The sequence below is a fragment of the Salvelinus fontinalis genome, chromosome 18 (genome assembly GCF_029448725.1).
Source record: "Salvelinus fontinalis isolate EN_2023a chromosome 18, ASM2944872v1, whole genome shotgun sequence".
Lineage (NCBI taxonomy): Eukaryota > Metazoa > Chordata > Actinopteri > Salmoniformes > Salmonidae > Salvelinus > Salvelinus fontinalis.
The window spans coordinates 11,529,743-11,548,245 of NC_074682.1; the positions used below are offsets into that span (position 1 = coordinate 11,529,743).

General features: G+C 45.4%; 1 protein-coding gene across 6 annotated transcripts in view; it reads right to left on the reverse strand.

Moving 5' to 3' along the window:
• The window catches only part of kaznb (kazrin, periplakin interacting protein b), a 158,472-nt gene that overhangs the window by 2,989 nt on the left and 136,980 nt on the right, over nt 1-18,503 (reverse strand). For 4 of the 6 annotated variants that reach the window (XM_055868160.1, XM_055868159.1, XM_055868161.1 and 1 more), the window contains 5 exons: nt 11,409-11,545; nt 3,874-4,044; nt 3,088-3,268; nt 2,830-2,963; nt 2,297-2,423 (listed from right to left, as the gene is read on the reverse strand). In XM_055868160.1, coding sequence (XP_055724135.1) covers nt 2,297-2,423; nt 2,830-2,963; nt 3,088-3,268; nt 3,874-4,044; nt 11,409-11,545 — 750 coding nt within the window. Of the gene's footprint in view, nt 1-228; nt 2,424-2,801; nt 2,964-3,087; nt 3,269-3,873; nt 4,045-11,408; nt 11,546-18,503 lie in introns of those variants that run through there. The other 2 variants (XM_055868163.1, XM_055868164.1) reach the window with 2 other exon arrangements.

Genomic DNA, 18,503 nt, shown 5'->3' on the forward strand with positions numbered 1-18,503 from the left:
TCTATGAATTGTTCAGTAGCACAGGAAGTCATTTCCCTTCAGCATGGTTTTATGAATGATCCCCACAGTGTGGAAACAAACACTTGGTAAATCACAGACGAGGGTATCTTTTCTGGGGAGTGAGGGAAGGAGGGAGTCACCATCCAACATGGCCCAGAGAGGAAGTGTTGAGAGGGGCACCAGGAGACAAGAACAGAATAGACATGGAACAGAAAAACGTCACATGGATACTTGGTTGCTGGTTTTATTTTAAAATAAGCTTTTATTTCAATCATTTATCATGTTCATTTTTTCCCTAGAAGTTACTTATTGTTCTTTAAATAAAATACTTAATAGATTTACTCTTTTATGCAACATCTCCTGAATGACAAAACATTAAAACAGATTATTATCATAATCACAAATGTAAGAAATGAGGGGTTGTATGCTGAAGAGCAAAACAAACAAACAAAAACTTTCATTGCATCCAGAATGATGCAAGAGAATGAAAAATGGGACTGGGTTTTGTTTCGGGGGGTTAGCGAACACGAACAACAGAGAACGCTTGAGGTTGTTATTTTCACTGCTAACTAATAGATTCCTAACCAAAGCAGCGCAGATAATCATGCAGGGTTTTTAGTGCACAGTCCTATGCTTACCGTTGGCACATGTTAGCTAGCTGTCAACTCAATAAGGACAAAAGCGATCTTACAAGGCATTGCTAACAATGACACACACATACTCTGACTCTGTTTTTTGCTTGATCAAAGACCAAACTTGAACCTTTGGCAATTTAAAATGCGTTCAAACAGTGTGTGTGTGTGCATACGAGTCACAAACATTCAATTATTTTGTGTGTTAAAATGTTTTTTTTTGCTTCCTGTTGTAAAACCATTGTTTTGGAACCTTATTTTGGTTTTCAGCATTCAGACTAAGAAACGTATATGGATGGATCAAACACATCTACAGGCTGGGCAGGGTACTGTAAGTCTTTAGCGAATGATGTCTGAAACATTCAGCATGGGTAGAACAGAGCTGGAGGCCTACACAAACAAGCACATATGATTCATCTAGCTAGCTAGCATTCCCATACTCCTAAACCTATCTCTATACAAACACACTATTCAGATCGCACACTCTGCCACTCACAGCATCATCCTATCTAATGCGATCCTATTTGTCAATGCTGCCCAGTGGGCTATTTAAACGTACTGTTCTTCCCCTATTGTCCAATATGACAGAATAAGCAATAAGGCCTTCTCCCCCCAGCTGTAGTAGGTTCTCTTGTTCTACAGTGGCACAACAAAAGGTAGCTCAAAGTCCTTACTGTTGCTGTATAGTGGGACGATTCTGAAACAGCGGACTAACTGGTCCACTGTGAACTACAATATCAAATGTCCTTATGATTGTCATATTATTAATATTTAGTTTCAGTTTCACGGTCAGAAACATGGTTGTTCCATGCACTTCAATGTTTTTTTATTACTAAATGATACCAGTGGTCCAGTATACTTCGGTACGGAGCAGGGTTGTGCTGGTATGTTTAGTCTCCAGTTACAATGTGGAGGGTATTCCTCGTTCATACTTTGATGAGAATGTCAGGAATGGGCCAAATAAGACTGGGATGGGAGAATTCTAAATAAAAAAAGTCCAAAAATATGATTAAAGCAACTCTAAAATAAAATCGTTATCAGACAAAATACATTTACAAACACTAGGTGCAGAATTACTTCTATTTACATATGCACAGCTGTCCTTCAAGTCTCCAGTTATAAAAAAGAAACATATATTAAGACAAATAAAAGATAACACAGCATAAACATGTCAACACATAATAATCCCGTCTATATATTTATATGCATGTAAACATATATACATATGCATACATGTACATCTATAAATATATATTTAATTTACATACATACATTTTTGAGGATAATGTACATTATCTGGGAGCAGCAGTTGTCTCAGGTTTTTCTTTTGGGAACAGGCGGCAACACACACACACGCACACACCCGTACACACACACACCCGCACACAGACAGACACACATGAAGGCACACATACAGACACACATGGAGGAGCACGCACACACACACACACACACACACACACACACACACACACACACACACACACACACACACACACACACACACACACACACACACACACACACACACACACACACACACACACACACACACACACACACACACACACACCTGCATGCACACAACCAGACCCACACAGAAATCCACATACACCATCACCAGTCGGCATCCTCCTCTATGTAATAATCAGGGGTGGATGTACCATCAAACAGGCCCGGGTCCATTGACTTGCGCTGCTTTCCCCGAGCAAACACCCGGGACAGGGAGCCCAGACTCATCTTCTCCTTCTTCTTTGTCTTACGCTTCTGGTCCTCCAGGTCCTCCATAGACTAGGCCAGGGGAAGGAGATGGCAGGAGGAAATAGAGAGAGGGAGGGCAGGAAGAGAGAAAGAGGGGGCAGAGGGGAGTAGGAAAGAGAGAAAGAGAGAGGGCAGAGGGGAGTAGGAAAGAGAGAAAGAGAGAGGGCAGAGGGGAGTAGGAAAGAGAGAAAGAGAGAGGGCAGAGGACACACAGACATTCAGGTTAGTAAATGAACCGGGAGATTCTCTCACAAACAACTTCCAGATGAAATCCCAGAACTACAGTAAACTAATACTTTAACAAAACTAAATCAAGGGAAAGAGCAGGCAGAGAAAAGAAATACAGACAGAACAGAACACAGAGGAGTACAGAAAGGTACTTATAGAGAATTGTGGAGGTGTGATTACTTGGTCGGGGAGGCCAGGCAGCTCTTACATTGCAGAGGGAGTGGGTCCGGTGGCGGGGGGAGTTGATGTCGCTTGGGGTGGACGACCGATCCCCGTCAGCCGCCGACGCGTCCGAGATGATGGAGGGCTGGCGGGAGTGACAGGGACTGACCCTGACCACCGCTAGAGAGGAGAGACACACACACACACACACACACACACACATTAGACACACTGACTCCTCAATACAGTAATGGTTGTGCTGTTTGTGTGTGTGTGAGAGAGAGAGACAGACAGGTGAGCCTACCCTGGCGGTCCACAGTGTGTCCATGGTAGAGGGTCTGTTGGCTCTGGCGGATGGCAGCGGTGAGGGGCAGGTCTCCCTGCATCGCCCACTCCTGACTGCCGTTCACCACCGGCTCTGAGGGCATGGCCAGGGAGTGGCGCTTCGGCACATCCTTAGTCAACGTGGCCAGGGACTGTTTTGCCTAGCATAAATACACACACAGGCTGGTAAGATATAGTGGTACACACACACACACACACACACACACACGTGTTAAAATATGCTAACAGAAGCATTTCGCTACACCCACAATAACATCTGCTAAATACGTGTATGCGACCAATGCAATTTGATTTGATTTGAAATATGCGTTTACGCTTTATGTTTGGCATAGCACAATGTGTTGAAATGTGTGTGGGATTAGATGGGACAGATCACTCCATAAACGTTAGCATAATTCTCTGTCTGTGAGCACTTGACAGTGACAGAGATATAGTCTTTTAGCTTTGGTAAATCTTATCAGCTGCTGCTGAGGGTAGTAAGGAGCTAGGGTAGCCCTACAGAGGAGGTGAGCTGGCTGTTGACTGGCCGCGGAGAGGAATTAAGGACATGGAGTGAATAATGAGGCCATCTCTCAGTCAGACAGACAGACAACAGGCTCTATAAGGAGCTCCGCAACCAGGCAGAAAATGCAAGAATTCCGTTACAGAGCAAAACACAGCATGTGTGTGTCAGTGCATATCAGCGTGTGCGTGTCACATTGCGTGTGTGTGTCTGTGTGTGAGTGCACGTGTGTGTGTGTCTCACCATTGTGAGCTCAGCCTCGAGCTCTTTGATGCGGTTCTCCTTCATGTCCATGTGAGAACGCAGGATGCAGGCCTGCTCTGTAGCTTCCTTGGTCTGCCTCCTCAGATCCCATTTCTCCCTCTCCAGCAGGTCCTTCTCCTTAGCCAGGGCCTTCACAGCATCCTCACTCTCCTACAGTAGAGCACACAGACACTGTCAATCTTCAGAGCATACACTGCAGTACTGCCGTAAACCAGTGTGTGAGCATTTGACTGCTCAATGAATCCCAGTTATATTAAGTCAAAATACTTGGAGTGTATCTGGCTACTATATGTATAGTGATTGTAATGTACCTTTCGGTGCTGGCCATAATTGAGTGTAATGTACCTTTCGGTGCTGGTTGTAGTTGAGTGTAACGTACTTTACTATGCTGGTTGTAGTTGAGTGTAATGTACCTTACGGTGCTGGTTGTAGTTGAGTGTAACGTACTTTACTATGCTGGTTGTAGTTGAGTGTAATGTACCTTTCGGTGCTGGTTGTAGTTGAGTGTAACGTACTTTACTATGCTGGTTGTAGTTGAGTGTAATGTACCTTACGGTGCTGGTTGTAGTTGAGTGTAACGTACTTTACTATGCTGGTTGTAGTTGAGTGTAACGTACTTTACGGTGCTGGTCGTAATTGAGTGTAATGTACCTTACGGTGCTGGTCGTAGTTGAGTGTAATGTACCTTTCGGTGCTGGTTGTAGTTGAGTGTAATGTACCTTACGGTGCTGGTCGTAGTTGAGTGTAATGTACCTTACGGCGCTGGTCGTAGTTGAGTGTAACGTACTTTACGGTGCTGGTCGTAGTTGAGTGTAATGTACCTTACGGTGCTGGTCGTAGTTGAGTGTAATGTACCTTACGGTGCTGGTTGTAGTTGAGTGTATTGTACCTTACGGTGCTGGTCGTAGTTGAGTGTAATGTACTTTACGGTGCTGGTCGTAATTGAGTGTAATGTACCTTACGGTGCTGGTCGTAGTTGAGTGTAATGTACCTTTCGGTGCTGGTTGTAGTTGAGTGTAATGTACCTTACGGTGCTGGTCGTAGTTGAGTGTAATGTACCTTACGGCGCTGGTCGTAGTTGAGTGTAACGTACTTTACGGTGCTGGTCGTAGTTGAGTGTAATGTACCTTACGGTGCTGGTCGTAGTTGAGTGTAATGTACCTTACGGTGCTGGTTGTAGTTGAGTGTATTGTACCTTACGGTGCTGGTTGTAGTTGAGTGTAATGTACCTTTCGGTGCTGGTCGTAGTTGAGTGTAATGTACCTTACGGTGCTGGTCGTAGTTGAGTGTAATGTACCTTACGGTGCTGGTCGTAGTTGAGTGTATTGTACCTTACGGTACTGGTCGTAGTTGAGTGTAATGTACTTTACGGTGCTGGTCGTAGTTGAGTGTAATGTACCTTACGGTGCTGGTCGTAGTTGAGTGTAATGTACCTTACGGTGCTGGTCGTAGTTGAGTGTAATGTACCTTACGGTGCTGGTCGTAGTTGAGTGTATTGTACCTTACGGTGCTGGTCGTAGTTGAGTGTAATGTACTTTACGGTGCTGGTTGTAGTTGAGTGTATTGGACCTTACGGTGCTGGTCGTAGTTGAGTGTATTGGACCTTACGGTGCTGGTCGTAGTTGAGTGTATTGTACCTTACGGTACTGGTCGTAGTTGAGTGTATTGTACCTTACGGTACTGGTCGTAGTTGAGTGTATTGTACCTTACGGTGCTGGTCGTAGTTGAGTGTATTGTACCTTACGGTACTGGTCGTAGTTGAGTGTATTGTACCTTACGGTGCTGGTCGTAGTTGAGTGTAATGTACTTTACGGTGCTGGTCGTAGTTGATTGTATTGTACCTTACGGTACTGGTCGTAGTTGAGTGTATTGGACCTTACGGTGCTGGTCGTAGTTGAGTGTAATGTACTTTACGGCGCTGGTCGTAGTTGAGTGTAATGTACTTTACGGTGCTGGTCGTAGTTGAGTGTATTGTACCTTACGGTGCTGGTCGTAGTTGAGTGTATTGGACCTTACGGTGCTGGTCGTAGTTGAGTGTAATGTACTTTACGGTGCTGGTCGTAGTTGAGTGTATTGTACCTTACGGTGCTGGTCGTAGTTGAGTGTAATGTACCTTACGGTGCTGGTCGTAGTTGAGTGTAACGTACCTTACGCCGCTGGTCGTAGTTGAGTGTATTGTACCTTACGGTGCTGGTCGTAGTTGAGTGTAACGTACCTTACGGTGCTGGTCGTAGTTGAGTGTAATGTACTTTACGGCGCTGGTCGTAGTTGAGTGTAACGTACCTTACGGTGCTGGTCGTAGTTGAGTGTATTGTACCTTACGGTGCTGGTCGTAGTTGAGTGTAATGTACCTTACGGTGCTGGTCATAAATGAGTGTATTGGACCTTACGGTGCTGGTCGTAGTTGAGTGTATTGTACCTTACGGTGCTGGTCATAGTTGAGTGTAATGTACTTTACGGTGCTGGTCGTAAATGAGTGTATTGGACCTTACGGTGCTGGTCATAGTTGAGTGTAATGTACTTTACGGTGCTGGTCGTAAAGGAGTGTATTGGACCTTACGGTGCTGGTCGTAGTTGAGTGTAATGTACCTTACGGTGCTGGTCGTAAATGAGTGTATTGGACCTTACGGTGCTGGTCGTAGTTGAGTGTATTGTACCTTACGGTGCTGGTCATAGTTGAGTGTAATGTACTTTACGGTGCTGGTCGTAAATGATTGTAATGTACTTTACGGTGCTGGTCGTAAATGAGTGTATTGGACCTTACGGTGCTGGTCGTAGTAGAGTGTATTGGACCTTACGGTGCTGGTCGTAGTTGAGTGTAATGTACTTTACGGCGCTGGTCGTAGTTGATTGTAACGTACCTTACGGTGCTGGTCGTAGTTGAGTGTATTGTACCTTACGGTGCTGGTCATAGTTGAGTGTAATGTACCTTACGGTGCTGGTCGTAGTTGAGTGTAACGTACCTTACGGTGCTGGTCGTAGTTGAGTGTAATGTACCTTACGGTGCTGGTCGTAGTTGAGTGTAACGTACCTTACGGTGCTGGTCGTAGTTGAGTGTATTGTACCTTACGGTGCTGGTTGTAGTTGAGTGTAACGTACCTTACGGTGCTGGTCGTAGTTGAGTGTAATGCACTTTACGGCACTGGTCGTAGTTGAGTGTAACGTACCTTACGGTGCTGGTCGTAGTTGAGTGTAATGTACCTTACGGTGCTGGTCGTAAATGAGTGTATTGGACCTTACGGTGCTGGTCGTAGTTGAGTGTATTGTACCTTACGGTGCTGGTCATAGTTGAGTGTAATGTACTTTACGGTGCTGGTCGTAAATGAGTGTATTGGACCTTACGGTGCTGGTCATAGTTGAGTGTAATGTACTTTACGGTGCTGGTCGTAAAGGAGTGTATTGGACCTTACGGTGCTGGTCGTAGTTGAGTGTAATGTACCTTACGGTGCTGGTCGTAAATGAGTGTATTGGACCTTACGGTGCTGGTCGTAGTTGAGTGTATTGTACCTTACGGTGCTGGTCATAGTTGAGTGTAATGTACTTTACGGTGCTGGTCGTAAATGATTGTAATGTACTTTACGGTGCTGGTCGTAAATGAGTGTATTGGACCTTACGGTGCTGGTCGTAGTAGAGTGTATTGGACCTTACGGTGCTGGTCGTAGTTGAGTGTAATGTACTTTACGGCGCTGGTCGTAGTTGATTGTAACGTACCTTACGGTGCTGGTCGTAGTTGAGTGTATTGTACCTTACGGTGCTGGTCATAGTTGAGTGTAATGTACCTTACGGTGCTGGTCGTAGTTGAGTGTAACGTACCTTACGGTGCTGGTCGTAGTTGAGTGTAATGTACCTTACGGTGCTGGTCGTAGTTGAGTGTAACGTACCTTACGGTGCTGGTCGTAGTTGAGTGTATTGTACCTTACGGTGCTGGTTGTAGTTGAGTGTAACGTACCTTACGGTGCTGGTCGTAGTTGAGTGTAATGCACTTTACGGCACTGGTCGTAGTTGAGTGTAACGTACCTTACGGTGCTGGTCGTAGTTGAGTGTAATGTACCTTACGGTGCTGGTCGTAAATGAGTGTATTGGACCTTACGGTGCTGGTCGTAGTTGAGTGTATTGTACCTTACGGTGCTGGTCATAGTTGAGTGTAATGTACTTTACGGTGCTGGTCGTAAATGAGTGTATTGGACCTTACGGTGCTGGTCATAGTTGAGTGTAATGTACTTTACGGTGCTGGTCGTAAAGGAGTGTATTGGACCTTACGGTGCTGGTCGTAGTTGAGTGTAATGTACCTTACGGTGCTGGTCGTAAATGAGTGTATTGGACCTTACGGTGCTGGTCGTAGTTGAGTGTATTGTACCTTACGGTGCTGGTCATAGTTGAGTGTAATGTACTTTACGGTGCTGGTCGTAAATGATTGTAATGTACTTTACGGTGCTGGTCGTAAATGAGTGTATTGGACCTTACGGTGCTGGTCGTAGTAGAGTGTATTGGACCTTACGGTGCTGGTCGTAGTTGAGTGTAATGTACTTTACGGCGCTGGTCGTAGTTGATTGTAACGTACCTTACGGTGCTGGTCGTAGTTGAGTGTATTGTACCTTACGGTGCTGGTCATAGTTGAGTGTAATGTACCTTACGGTGCTGGTCGTAGTTGAGTGTAACGTACCTTACGGTGCTGGTCGTAGTTGAGTGTAATGTACCTTACGGTGCTGGTCGTAGTTGAGTGTAACGTACCTTACGGTGCTGGTCGTAGTTGAGTGTATTGTACCTTACGGTGCTGGTTGTAGTTGAGTGTAACGTACCTTACGGTGCTGGTCGTAGTTGAGTGTAATGCACTTTACGGCACTGGTCGTAGTTGAGTGTAACGTACCTTACGGTGCTGGTCGTAGTTGAGTGTATTGTACCTTACGGTGCTGGTCATAGTTGAGTGTAATGTAATTTACGGTGCTGGTCGTAGTTGAGTGTAATGTACTTTACGGTGCTGGTCGTAAAGGAGTGTATTGGACCTTACGGTGCTGGTCGTAGTTGAGTGTAATGTACCTTACGGTGCTGGTCGTAAATGAGTGTATTGGACCTTACGGTGCTGGTCGTAGTTGAGTGTATTGTACATTACGGTGCTGGTCATAGTTGAGTGTAATGTACTTTAAGGTGCTGGTCATAGTTGAGTGTATTGTACCTTACGGTGCAGGTCGTAGTTGAGTGTATTGTACCTTACGGCGCTGGTCGTAGTTGAGTGTAATGTACTTTACGGCGCTGGTCGTAGTTAGTGTAACGTACCTTACGGTGCTGGTAGTAGTTGAGTGTAACGTACCTTACGGTGCTGGTAATAGTTGAGTGTAATGTACCTTACGGTGCTGGTTGTAGTTGGGTGTAATGTACCTTACGGTGCTGGTCGTAGTTGAGTTTATTGTACCTTACGGTGCTGGTCGTAGTTGAGTTTATTGGACCTTACGGTGCTGGTAATAGTTGAGTGTAATGTACCTTACGGTGCTGGTTGTAGTTGTGTATTGTACTTTACGGTGCTGGTCGTAGTTGAGTGTATTGTACCTTACGGTACTGGTCGTAGTTGAGCGTAATGTACCTTACGGTGCTGGTCGTAGTTGAGTGTAATGTACCTTACGGTGCTGGTCGTAGTTGAGTGTAATGTACCTTACGGTGCTGGTCGTAGTTGAGTGTATTGTACCTTACGGTGCTGGTTGTAGTTGTGTATTGTACTTTACGGTGCTGGTCATAGTTGAGTGTATTGTACCTTACGGTACTGGTCGTAGTTGAGCGTAATGTACCTTACGGTGCTGGTCGTAGTTGAGTGTAATGTACCTTACGGTGCTGGTCGTAGTTGAGTGTAATGTACCTTACGGTGCTGGTCGTAGTTGAGTGTATTGTACCTTACGGTGCTGGTTGTAGTTGTGTATTGTACTTTACGGTAATGGTCGTAGTTGAGTGTATTGTACCTTACGGTACTGGTCGTAGTTGAGCGTAATGTACCTTACGGTGCTGGTCGTAGTTGAGTGTAATGTACCTTACGGTGCTGGTCGTAGTTGAGTGTAATGTACCTTACGGTGCTGGTCGTAGTTGAGTGTAATGTACCTTACGGTGCTGGTCGTAGTTGAGTATTGTACTTTACGGTGCTGGTCGTAGTTGAGTTTATTGTACCTTACGGTGCTGGTCGTAGTTGAGTTTATTGTACCTTACGGTACTGGTCGTAGTTGAGCGTAATGTACCTTACGGTGCTGGTCGTAGTTGATTGCATTGTACCTTACGGTGCTGGTCGTAGTTGTGTATTGTACCTTACGGTGCTGGTCGTAGTTGAGTGTATTGTACCTTACGGTGCTGGTTGTAGTTGAGTTTATTGTACCTTACGGTGCTGGTCGTAGTTGTGTATTGTACCTTACGGTGCTGGTAATAGTTGAGTGTATTGTACCTTACGGTGCTGGTTGTAGTTGAGTTTATTGTACCTTACGGTGCTGGTAATAGTTGAGTGTAATGTACCTTACGGTGCTGGTAGTAGTTGTGTATTGTACCTTACGGTGCTGGTCGTAATTGAGTGTATTGTACCTTACGGTGCTGGTCGTAGTTGAGTGTATTGTACCTTACGGTGCTGGTCGTAGTTGAGTGTATTGGACCTTACGGTGCTGGTTGTAGTTGAGTGTATTGTACCTTACGGTGCTGGTCGTAGTTGAGTGTATTGTACCTTACGGTGCTGGTCGTAGTTGTGTATTGTACCTTACGGTGCTGGTCGTAGTTGAGTGTATTGTACCTTACGGTGCTGGTTGTAGTTGAGTTTATTGTACCTTACGGTGCTGGTCGTAGTTGTGCATTGTACCTTACGGTGCTGGTAATAGTTGAGTGTATTGTACCTTACGGTGCTGGTTGTAGTTGAGTTTATTGTACCTTACGGTGCTGGTAATAGTTGAGTGTAATGTACCTTACGGTGCTGGTCGTAGTTGTGTATTGTACCTTACGGTGCTGGTCGTAGTTGAGTGTATTGTACCTTACGGTGCTGGTCGTAGTTGTGTATTGTACCTTACGGTGCTGGTCGTAGTTGAGTGTATTGTACCTTACGGTGCTGGTCGTAGTTGAGTGTAATGTACCTTACGGTGCTGGTCATAGTTGTGTATTGTACCTTACGGTGCTGGTCGTAGTTGTGTATTGTACCTTACGGTGCTGGTTGTAGTTGAGCGTAATGTACCTTACGGTGCTGGTCGTAGTTGTGTATTGTACCTTACGGTGCTGGTCGTAGTTGTGTATTGTACCTTACGGTGCTGGTCGTAGTTGTGTATTGTACCTTACGGTGCTGGTCGTAGTTGTGTATTGTACCTTACGGTGCTGGTCGTAGTTGAGCGTAATGTACCTTACGGTGCTGGTCGTAGTTGAGTGTAATGTACCTTACGGTGCTGGTCGTAGTTGTGTATTGTACCTTACGGTGCTGGTCGTAGTTGAGTGTATTGTACCTTACGGTGCTGGTCGTAGTTGTGTATTGTACCTTACGGTGCTGGTCGTAGTTGATTGTATTGTACCTTACGGTGCTGGTCGTAGTTGCGTATGAAGTCTCGGAGCTGCTCCTCCCGGCTCTCCAGTGTGGTGTACAGCTGCTGCATCTGGTTTACCAAGTCGGCCTTCTCCACCTTCAGACGCTTACGGTCAGACTTCATAGCTGTGGGACACACACGCACGCACACACACAAATCAGGACTAATGGCTTTGACCAAAGGTTGAGTCAAATATGCAGTTACAATGCATTCGGAAAGTCTTCAGACCCCTTCACTTTTTCCACATTTTGTTACGCTACAGCCTTATTCTAAATTTGATTAAATGACTCTTTACCCTCATCAATCTACATACAATTCCCCATAATGACAAAGCAGAAACCGATTTTTAGAAACTTTTGCAAATGTATAAAACTGTTAAACAGAAATACCTTATATACATAAGTATTCAGACCTTTTGCTATGAGACTTGAAATTGAGCTCAGGTGCATCCTGCTTCCATTGATCAACCTTAAGATGTTTCTACAACTTGTGGTAAATTCAATTGATTGGACATGATTTTGAAAAGGCACACCTACAGTTGAAGTCGGAAATTTACATACACCTTAGCCAAATATATTTAAACTCAGTTTTTCACAATTCCTGACATTTAATACTAGTAAAAAGTACATGTCTTAGGTCAGATAGGATAAGCACTTTATTTCATAAATGTGAAATGTCAGAATAATAGTAGAGAATCATTTATTTCAGCTTTTATTTATTTCATCACATTCACAGTGGGTCAGAAGTTTACAACTTGGGTCAAACGTTTCGGGTAGCCTTCCACAAGCTTCCCACAATAAGTTGAGGGAATTTTGGCCCATTCCTCCTGACAGAGCTGGTCAGGTTTGTAGGCCTCCTTGCTCGCACACGCTTTTTCAGTTCTGCCCACAAATGTTCTATGGGATTGAGGTCAGGGCTTTGTGAAGGCCACTCCAATACCTTGACTTTGTTGTCCTAAAGCCATTTTGCCACAACTTTGGAAGTATGCTTGGGGTCATTGTCCATTTGGAAGACCCATTTGCGACTAAGCTTTAGCTTCCTGACTAATGTCTTGAGATGTTGCTTCAATATATCCACAAAATGTTCCTTCTCATGATGCCATCTATTTTGTGAAGTGCACCAGTCCTTACTGCAGCAAAGCACCCCCCACAACAGGATGCTCCCACCCCCGTGCTTCCCGGTTGGGATGGTGTTCTTCGGCTTGCAAGCCGCCCCCTTTTTTATCCAAAAATAACAATGGTCATTATGGCCAAACCGTTTGATTTTTGTTTCATCAGACCAGAGGACATTTCTCTAAAAAGTACAATTTGTCCCCATGTGCAGTTGCAAACTGTAGTCTGGCTTTTTTATGGTGGCTTTGGAGCAGTGGCTTCTTCCTCGCTGAGCGGCCTTTCAGGTTATGTCGATATAGGACTCGTTTTACTGTGGATATAGATACTTTTGTACCCATTTCCTCCGGCGTCTTCACAAGGTCCTTTCCTGTTGTTCTGGGATTGATTTGCACTTTTCGCACCAAAGCACGTTCCTCTCTAGGAAACAGAACACATCTCCTTCCTGAGGGGTATGATGGCTGCGTGGTCCCATGGTGTTTATACTTGCATACTATTGTTTGTACAGATGAACGTGGTAACTTCAGGCGTTTGGAAAATGCTCCCAAGGATGAACCAGACTTGGAGATGTACAATTTTTCTTCTGAGGTCTTGGCTGATTTCTTTAGATTTCCCATGATGTCAAGCAAAGAGGCACTGAGTTTGACTAAGCCTTGAAATAAATCCACATGTACACCTCCAATTGACTCAAATTACGTCAATTAGCCTATAAGAAGCTTCTAAAGCCATGACATCATTTTCTGGAATTTTCCAAGCTGTTTAAAGGCACAGTAAACTTAGACCCACTGGAATTGTGATACAGTGAATTATAAGTGAAATAATGTCTGTAAACAATTGTTGGAAAAATGACATGCACAAAGTAGATGTCCTAACCGACTTGTCAAAACTATAGTTTGTTAACAAGAAATTTGTGGAGTGGTTGAAAAACAAGTTTTATTGACTCCAACCTAAGTGCATGTAAACTTCCAACTTAAACTGTATCCATAGAAGGTCCCACAGTTGACAGTGCATGTCAGAGAAAAAAACCAAGCCATGAGTTTGAAGGAATTGTCCGTAGAGCTTCGAGACAGGATTGTGTCAAGGCACAATATTTCTGCAGCATTGAAGGTCCCCAAGAATACAATGGCCTGCATCATTCTTAAATAGAAGAAGTTTGGAACCCCAAGACTCTTCATAGAGCTGGCTGCCCGGCCAAACTGAGCAATCGGGGGAGCAGGGCCTTGGTCAGGGAGGTGACCAAGAACCCGATGGTCACTCTGACAGAGCTTCAGAGTTTCTCTGATGAGAGAAGGTTCTCCGATGGGACCTTCCAGACGGACAACCATCTCTGCAGCACTCCACCAATTAGGCCTTTATGGTAGAGTGGCCAGACAGAAGCCACTCCTCAGTAAAAGGCACATGACAGATCGCTTAGAGTTTACCAAAAGACTCCTAAAGAACTCAGACCATGAGAAACAACATTCTCTGGTCTGATGATCTTTGGACTGAATGGCAAGCATCACGTCTGGAGGAAACCTGGCACCATCCCTATGGTGAAGCATGGTGGTGGCAGCATCATGCTGTGGGGAGGTTTTTCAGCGGCAGAGATTGGGAGACTAGTCAGGATCGAGGGAAAGATGAATAGAGCAAAGTACAGAGACATCCTTGAAGAAAAGCTTGGGTGAAGACTGGGGTGAAGGTTCACCTCAAATCAAAACAAATCGTATTGGTCACATACACATGGTTAGCAGATGTTATTGCATGTAGCGAAATGCTTGTGCTTCTAGTTCCGACAGTGCAGCAATATCTAACATGTAATCTAACAATTCCACAACAACTACCTAATACACTCAAATCTAAGTAAAGGAATGGAATAAGAATATATAAATATAAATATAAGGATGAGCAATGACAGAGCGGCATAGGCTAAGATGCAATAGATGGTATACAATAAAGAATATACATATGAGATGAGTAATGCAAGATATGTAAACATTATTAAAGTGGCATTATTTAAGTGACTAGTGATCCATTTATTAAAGTGGCCAATGATTTCAAGTCTGTATGTAGGCAGCAGCCTCTCCGTGTTAGTGATGGCAGTTCAACAGTCTGATGGCCTTGAGATAGAAGCTGTTTTTCAGTCTCTCGGTCCCAGCTTTGATGCACCTGTACTGACCTCGCCTTCTGGATGGTAGCAGGGTGAACAGGCAGTGGTGAGGGTGGTTGTTGTCCTTGTTCCTGTGCCATCGGGTGTTGTAGGTTTCCCCGGTTATGCGTTGTGCAGACCGCACCACCCTCTGGAGAGCCTTGCGGTTGTGGGCGGTGCAGTTGCCGTACCACGCAGTGATGCAGCCCGACAGGATGCTCTCAATTGTGCATCTGTAAAACTTTGTGATGCTTTTAGGTGACAAGCCACATTTCTTCAGCCTCCTGAGGTTGAAGAGGCGCTGTTGCGCCTTCACCACACTATCTGTGTGGGTGGACCATTTCAGTTTGTCCATGGTGTACGCCAAGTAACTTAAAACTTTCCACCTTCTCCACTGCTGTCCCATCGATGTGGATAGGGGGGTGCTCCCTCTGCTGTTTCCGGGAAGTCCACGATCATCTCCTTTGTTTTGTTGACGTTGAGTGAGAGGTTGTTTTTCTGACACCACACTCCGAGTCTCCTCACCTCCTCCCTATAGGCTGTCTCATCTGTGTTGGTATCAAGCCTACTACTGTTGTGTCGTTTGCAAACTTGATGATTGAGTTGGAGGCGTGCATGGCCACGCAGTCATGGGTGACCAGGGAGTACAGGAGGGGGCTGTGCACGCACCCTTGTGGGGCCCCAGTGTTGAGGATCAGTGAAGTGGAGATGTTGTTTCCTTCCTTCACCACCTGAGGGAGGCCCGTCAGGAAGTCCAGGACCCAATTGCGCAGGGCGAGGTTGAGACCCAGTGCCTCTAGCTTGATGATGAGCTTGGAGGGTACAATGGTGTTGAATGCCGAGCTATAGTCAATGAACAGTATTCTTACATAGGTATTCCTCTTGTCCAGTTTTCCTTCCAACAGGAAAACGACCCTAACCAAACAGCCAAGACAATGCAGGAATGGCTTCGGGACAAGTCTCTGAACGTGAGTGGCCCAGAAGTCCAGGACTTGAACCCGATCTAACATCTCTGGAGAGACCTGAAAATAGCTGTGCAGTGACGCTCCCCATCCAACCTGACAGAGCCTGAGAGGATTTGCAGAGAAAAATGAAAGAAACCCCCAAATACAGGTGTGCCAAGTTTGTAGCGTCATACCCAAGAACACTCAAGGCTGCAATCACTGCCAAAGGTGCTTCAACAAAGTACTGAGTAAAGGGTCTGAATACTTATGTAAATGTGATAGATCAGTGTTTTATTTTGAATACATTTGCAAACATTTCTAAAAAACAGTTTTCACTTTGTCATTATGGGCTATTGTGTCTCGACTGATGATGGGGGGGGGGGGGATAGAATAATATAATGTGACAAAATGTGGAAAAAGTGAATAATTCCCGAATGCACTGTATATTGGATTGCCACAAGATGGCACTGTGACATATTGTAAAATCCCAGGAAGAGCAACACTGTTTTTCCATAGAAGCACCATGGAGTAAATGATGTAATGCTCTAAGATCAGTAGCAGATAGTCACATAACCACACAGACTGATGTGGAGACTACATTCACCAATCCTTTTCTAAATACGCTTGGCATAATGGCATTTGCCTGTTTAAAAACAGCCAACTTCCAGGGTTGAAACTTGCTCTTCAATAGAGACCGTAACTCATCAGCTGTATTTGTAGGACAGGAATCTAGAGAAAGCCTTGACATGCAGAGTAAGATTGGGACTTACGAACAGTATTCCTGAAGCTCTTTATTCAAGGAAAAGGAGAAGCTGTCCTCGCAATAACCGCAACACAGGTGGCATTCACTGAGGCTTAAGCATTCCCAATGTACATGTTCCACCATTCCTCACTCAACATTTAAACCTGTTCTTCAACAGTTACACAAGAGAGCTCTACATCTATGAGCATGCTACCTCCCGCCTGTTGCTCCCTGAGCGGAAGAGAGGAAGACAGAGGAGGGGAGGAGGGATAGATGGGGGGACGTTAGAGAGATGAGTTATAGGTTTGTCTTCTTTACGTTTTCACGCTTCCACCATTCTACATACAGCCAGTCTGCCTCAGAAGGGGTTAACTTCGTTAACTTTGCTTTCTTTGGGTTAAACAAGCAAGTCAATATTTATCTGTAAAATATTGCTTTGTGGGTTGGGGTAAGAGGAGTTGGCGAACCACATTTGGACACAGTATGATGACAAGCTGTCACTACCGCATAGTCTACATAGCATTCCACTCCAAGCCAAAAGCATACGCTGTATCAGAAAGCAAAGCCTTTGTGCTACCATTCATGGATCTCAACCTTACAAGAACTGAGCCCAGACTGTGGACTGATGAACAGATCTCATTACTGACAATGTTGGAAGAACAGAACAGGCAGAATGTATTGACTTGGTATCTACCTCACACACACACATCATGACTGATAGGAGATTTGGAGATGACAGATACGATTTCTATACCACACAGTTAGTATTTAGATAAACATATGGCCCATACCAGACACAATTACGTCAGATTACATTTTTAAAGGGATTGACTGATCGATGTGTTGAGTGATAAACTGATGTTATCTCTACTGAGATGAAGTGGGTTTGACTGAGCTGGGTGAGAAACAGTAGTGTAGGACTCAGGTAGGACAGTAAGGTAGGACTCAGGTAGGACTGTAGGATAGGACAGTAGTGTAGGACTGTAGGGTAGGACTCAGGTAGGACAGTAGGGTAGGACAGTAAGGTAGGACTCGGGTAGGACTGTAGGCTAGGACTCGGGTAGGACAGTAGGGTAGGACTCGGGTAGAACAGTAGGGTAGGACTCGGGTAGGACAGTAGGGTAGGACTCGGGTAGGACAGTAGGGTAGGACTCGGGTAGGGCATTGGGTAGGACTCGGGTAGAACAGTAGTGTAGGACTCGGGTAGAGCAGTAGGGTAGGACTCGGGTAGAGCAGTAGGGTAGGACTCGGGTAGAGCAGTAGGGTAGGACTCGGGTAGAGCAGTAGGGTAGGACTCGGGTAGAGCAGTAGTGTAGGACTCGGGTAGAGCAGTAGGGTAGGACTCGGGTAGAGCAGTAGGGTAGGACTCGGGTAGAGCAGTAGGGTAGGACTCAGGTAGAGCAGTAGGGTAGGACTCAGGTAGAGCAGTAGGGTAGGACTCAGGTAGAGCAGTAGGGTAGGACTCAGGTAGAGCAGTAGGGTAGGACTCAGGTAGAGCAGTAGGGTAGGACTCAGGTAGAGCAGTAGGGTAGGACTCAGGTAGAGCAGTAGGGTAGGACTCAGGTAGAGCAGTAGGGTAGGACTCAGGTAGAGCAGTAGGGTAGGACTCAGGTAGAGCAGTAGGGTAGGACTCAGGTAGGGCAGTAGGGTAGGACTCAGGTAGGGCAGTAGGGTAGGACTCAGGTAGGGCAGTAGTGTAGGACTCAGGTAGGGCAGTAGTGTAGGACTCAGGTAGAGCAGTAGTGTAGGACTCAGGTAGGGCAATAGTGTAGGACTCAGGTAGGGCAGTAGTGTAGGACTCAGGTAGGGCAGTAGTGTAGGACTCAGGTAGGGCTGTAGGGTAAGACTCAGGTAGGGCTGTAGGGTAGGACTAAGGTAGGGCTGTAGGGTAGGACTCAGGTAGGGCTGTAGGGTAAGACTCAGGTAGAACAGTAGTAGGACTCAGGTAGGACAGTAGGGTAGGACTCAGGTAGAACAGTAGTAGGACACAGGTAAGACAATAGGGTAGGACTCAGGTAGGACAATAGGTAGGACAATAGGTAGGGCTGTAGGGTAGGACTCAGGTAGGGCTGTAGGGTAGGACTCAGGTAGGACAATAGGGTAGGACTCAGGTAGGACAATAGGGTAGGACTCAGGTAGGACAATAGGGTAGGACTCAGGTAG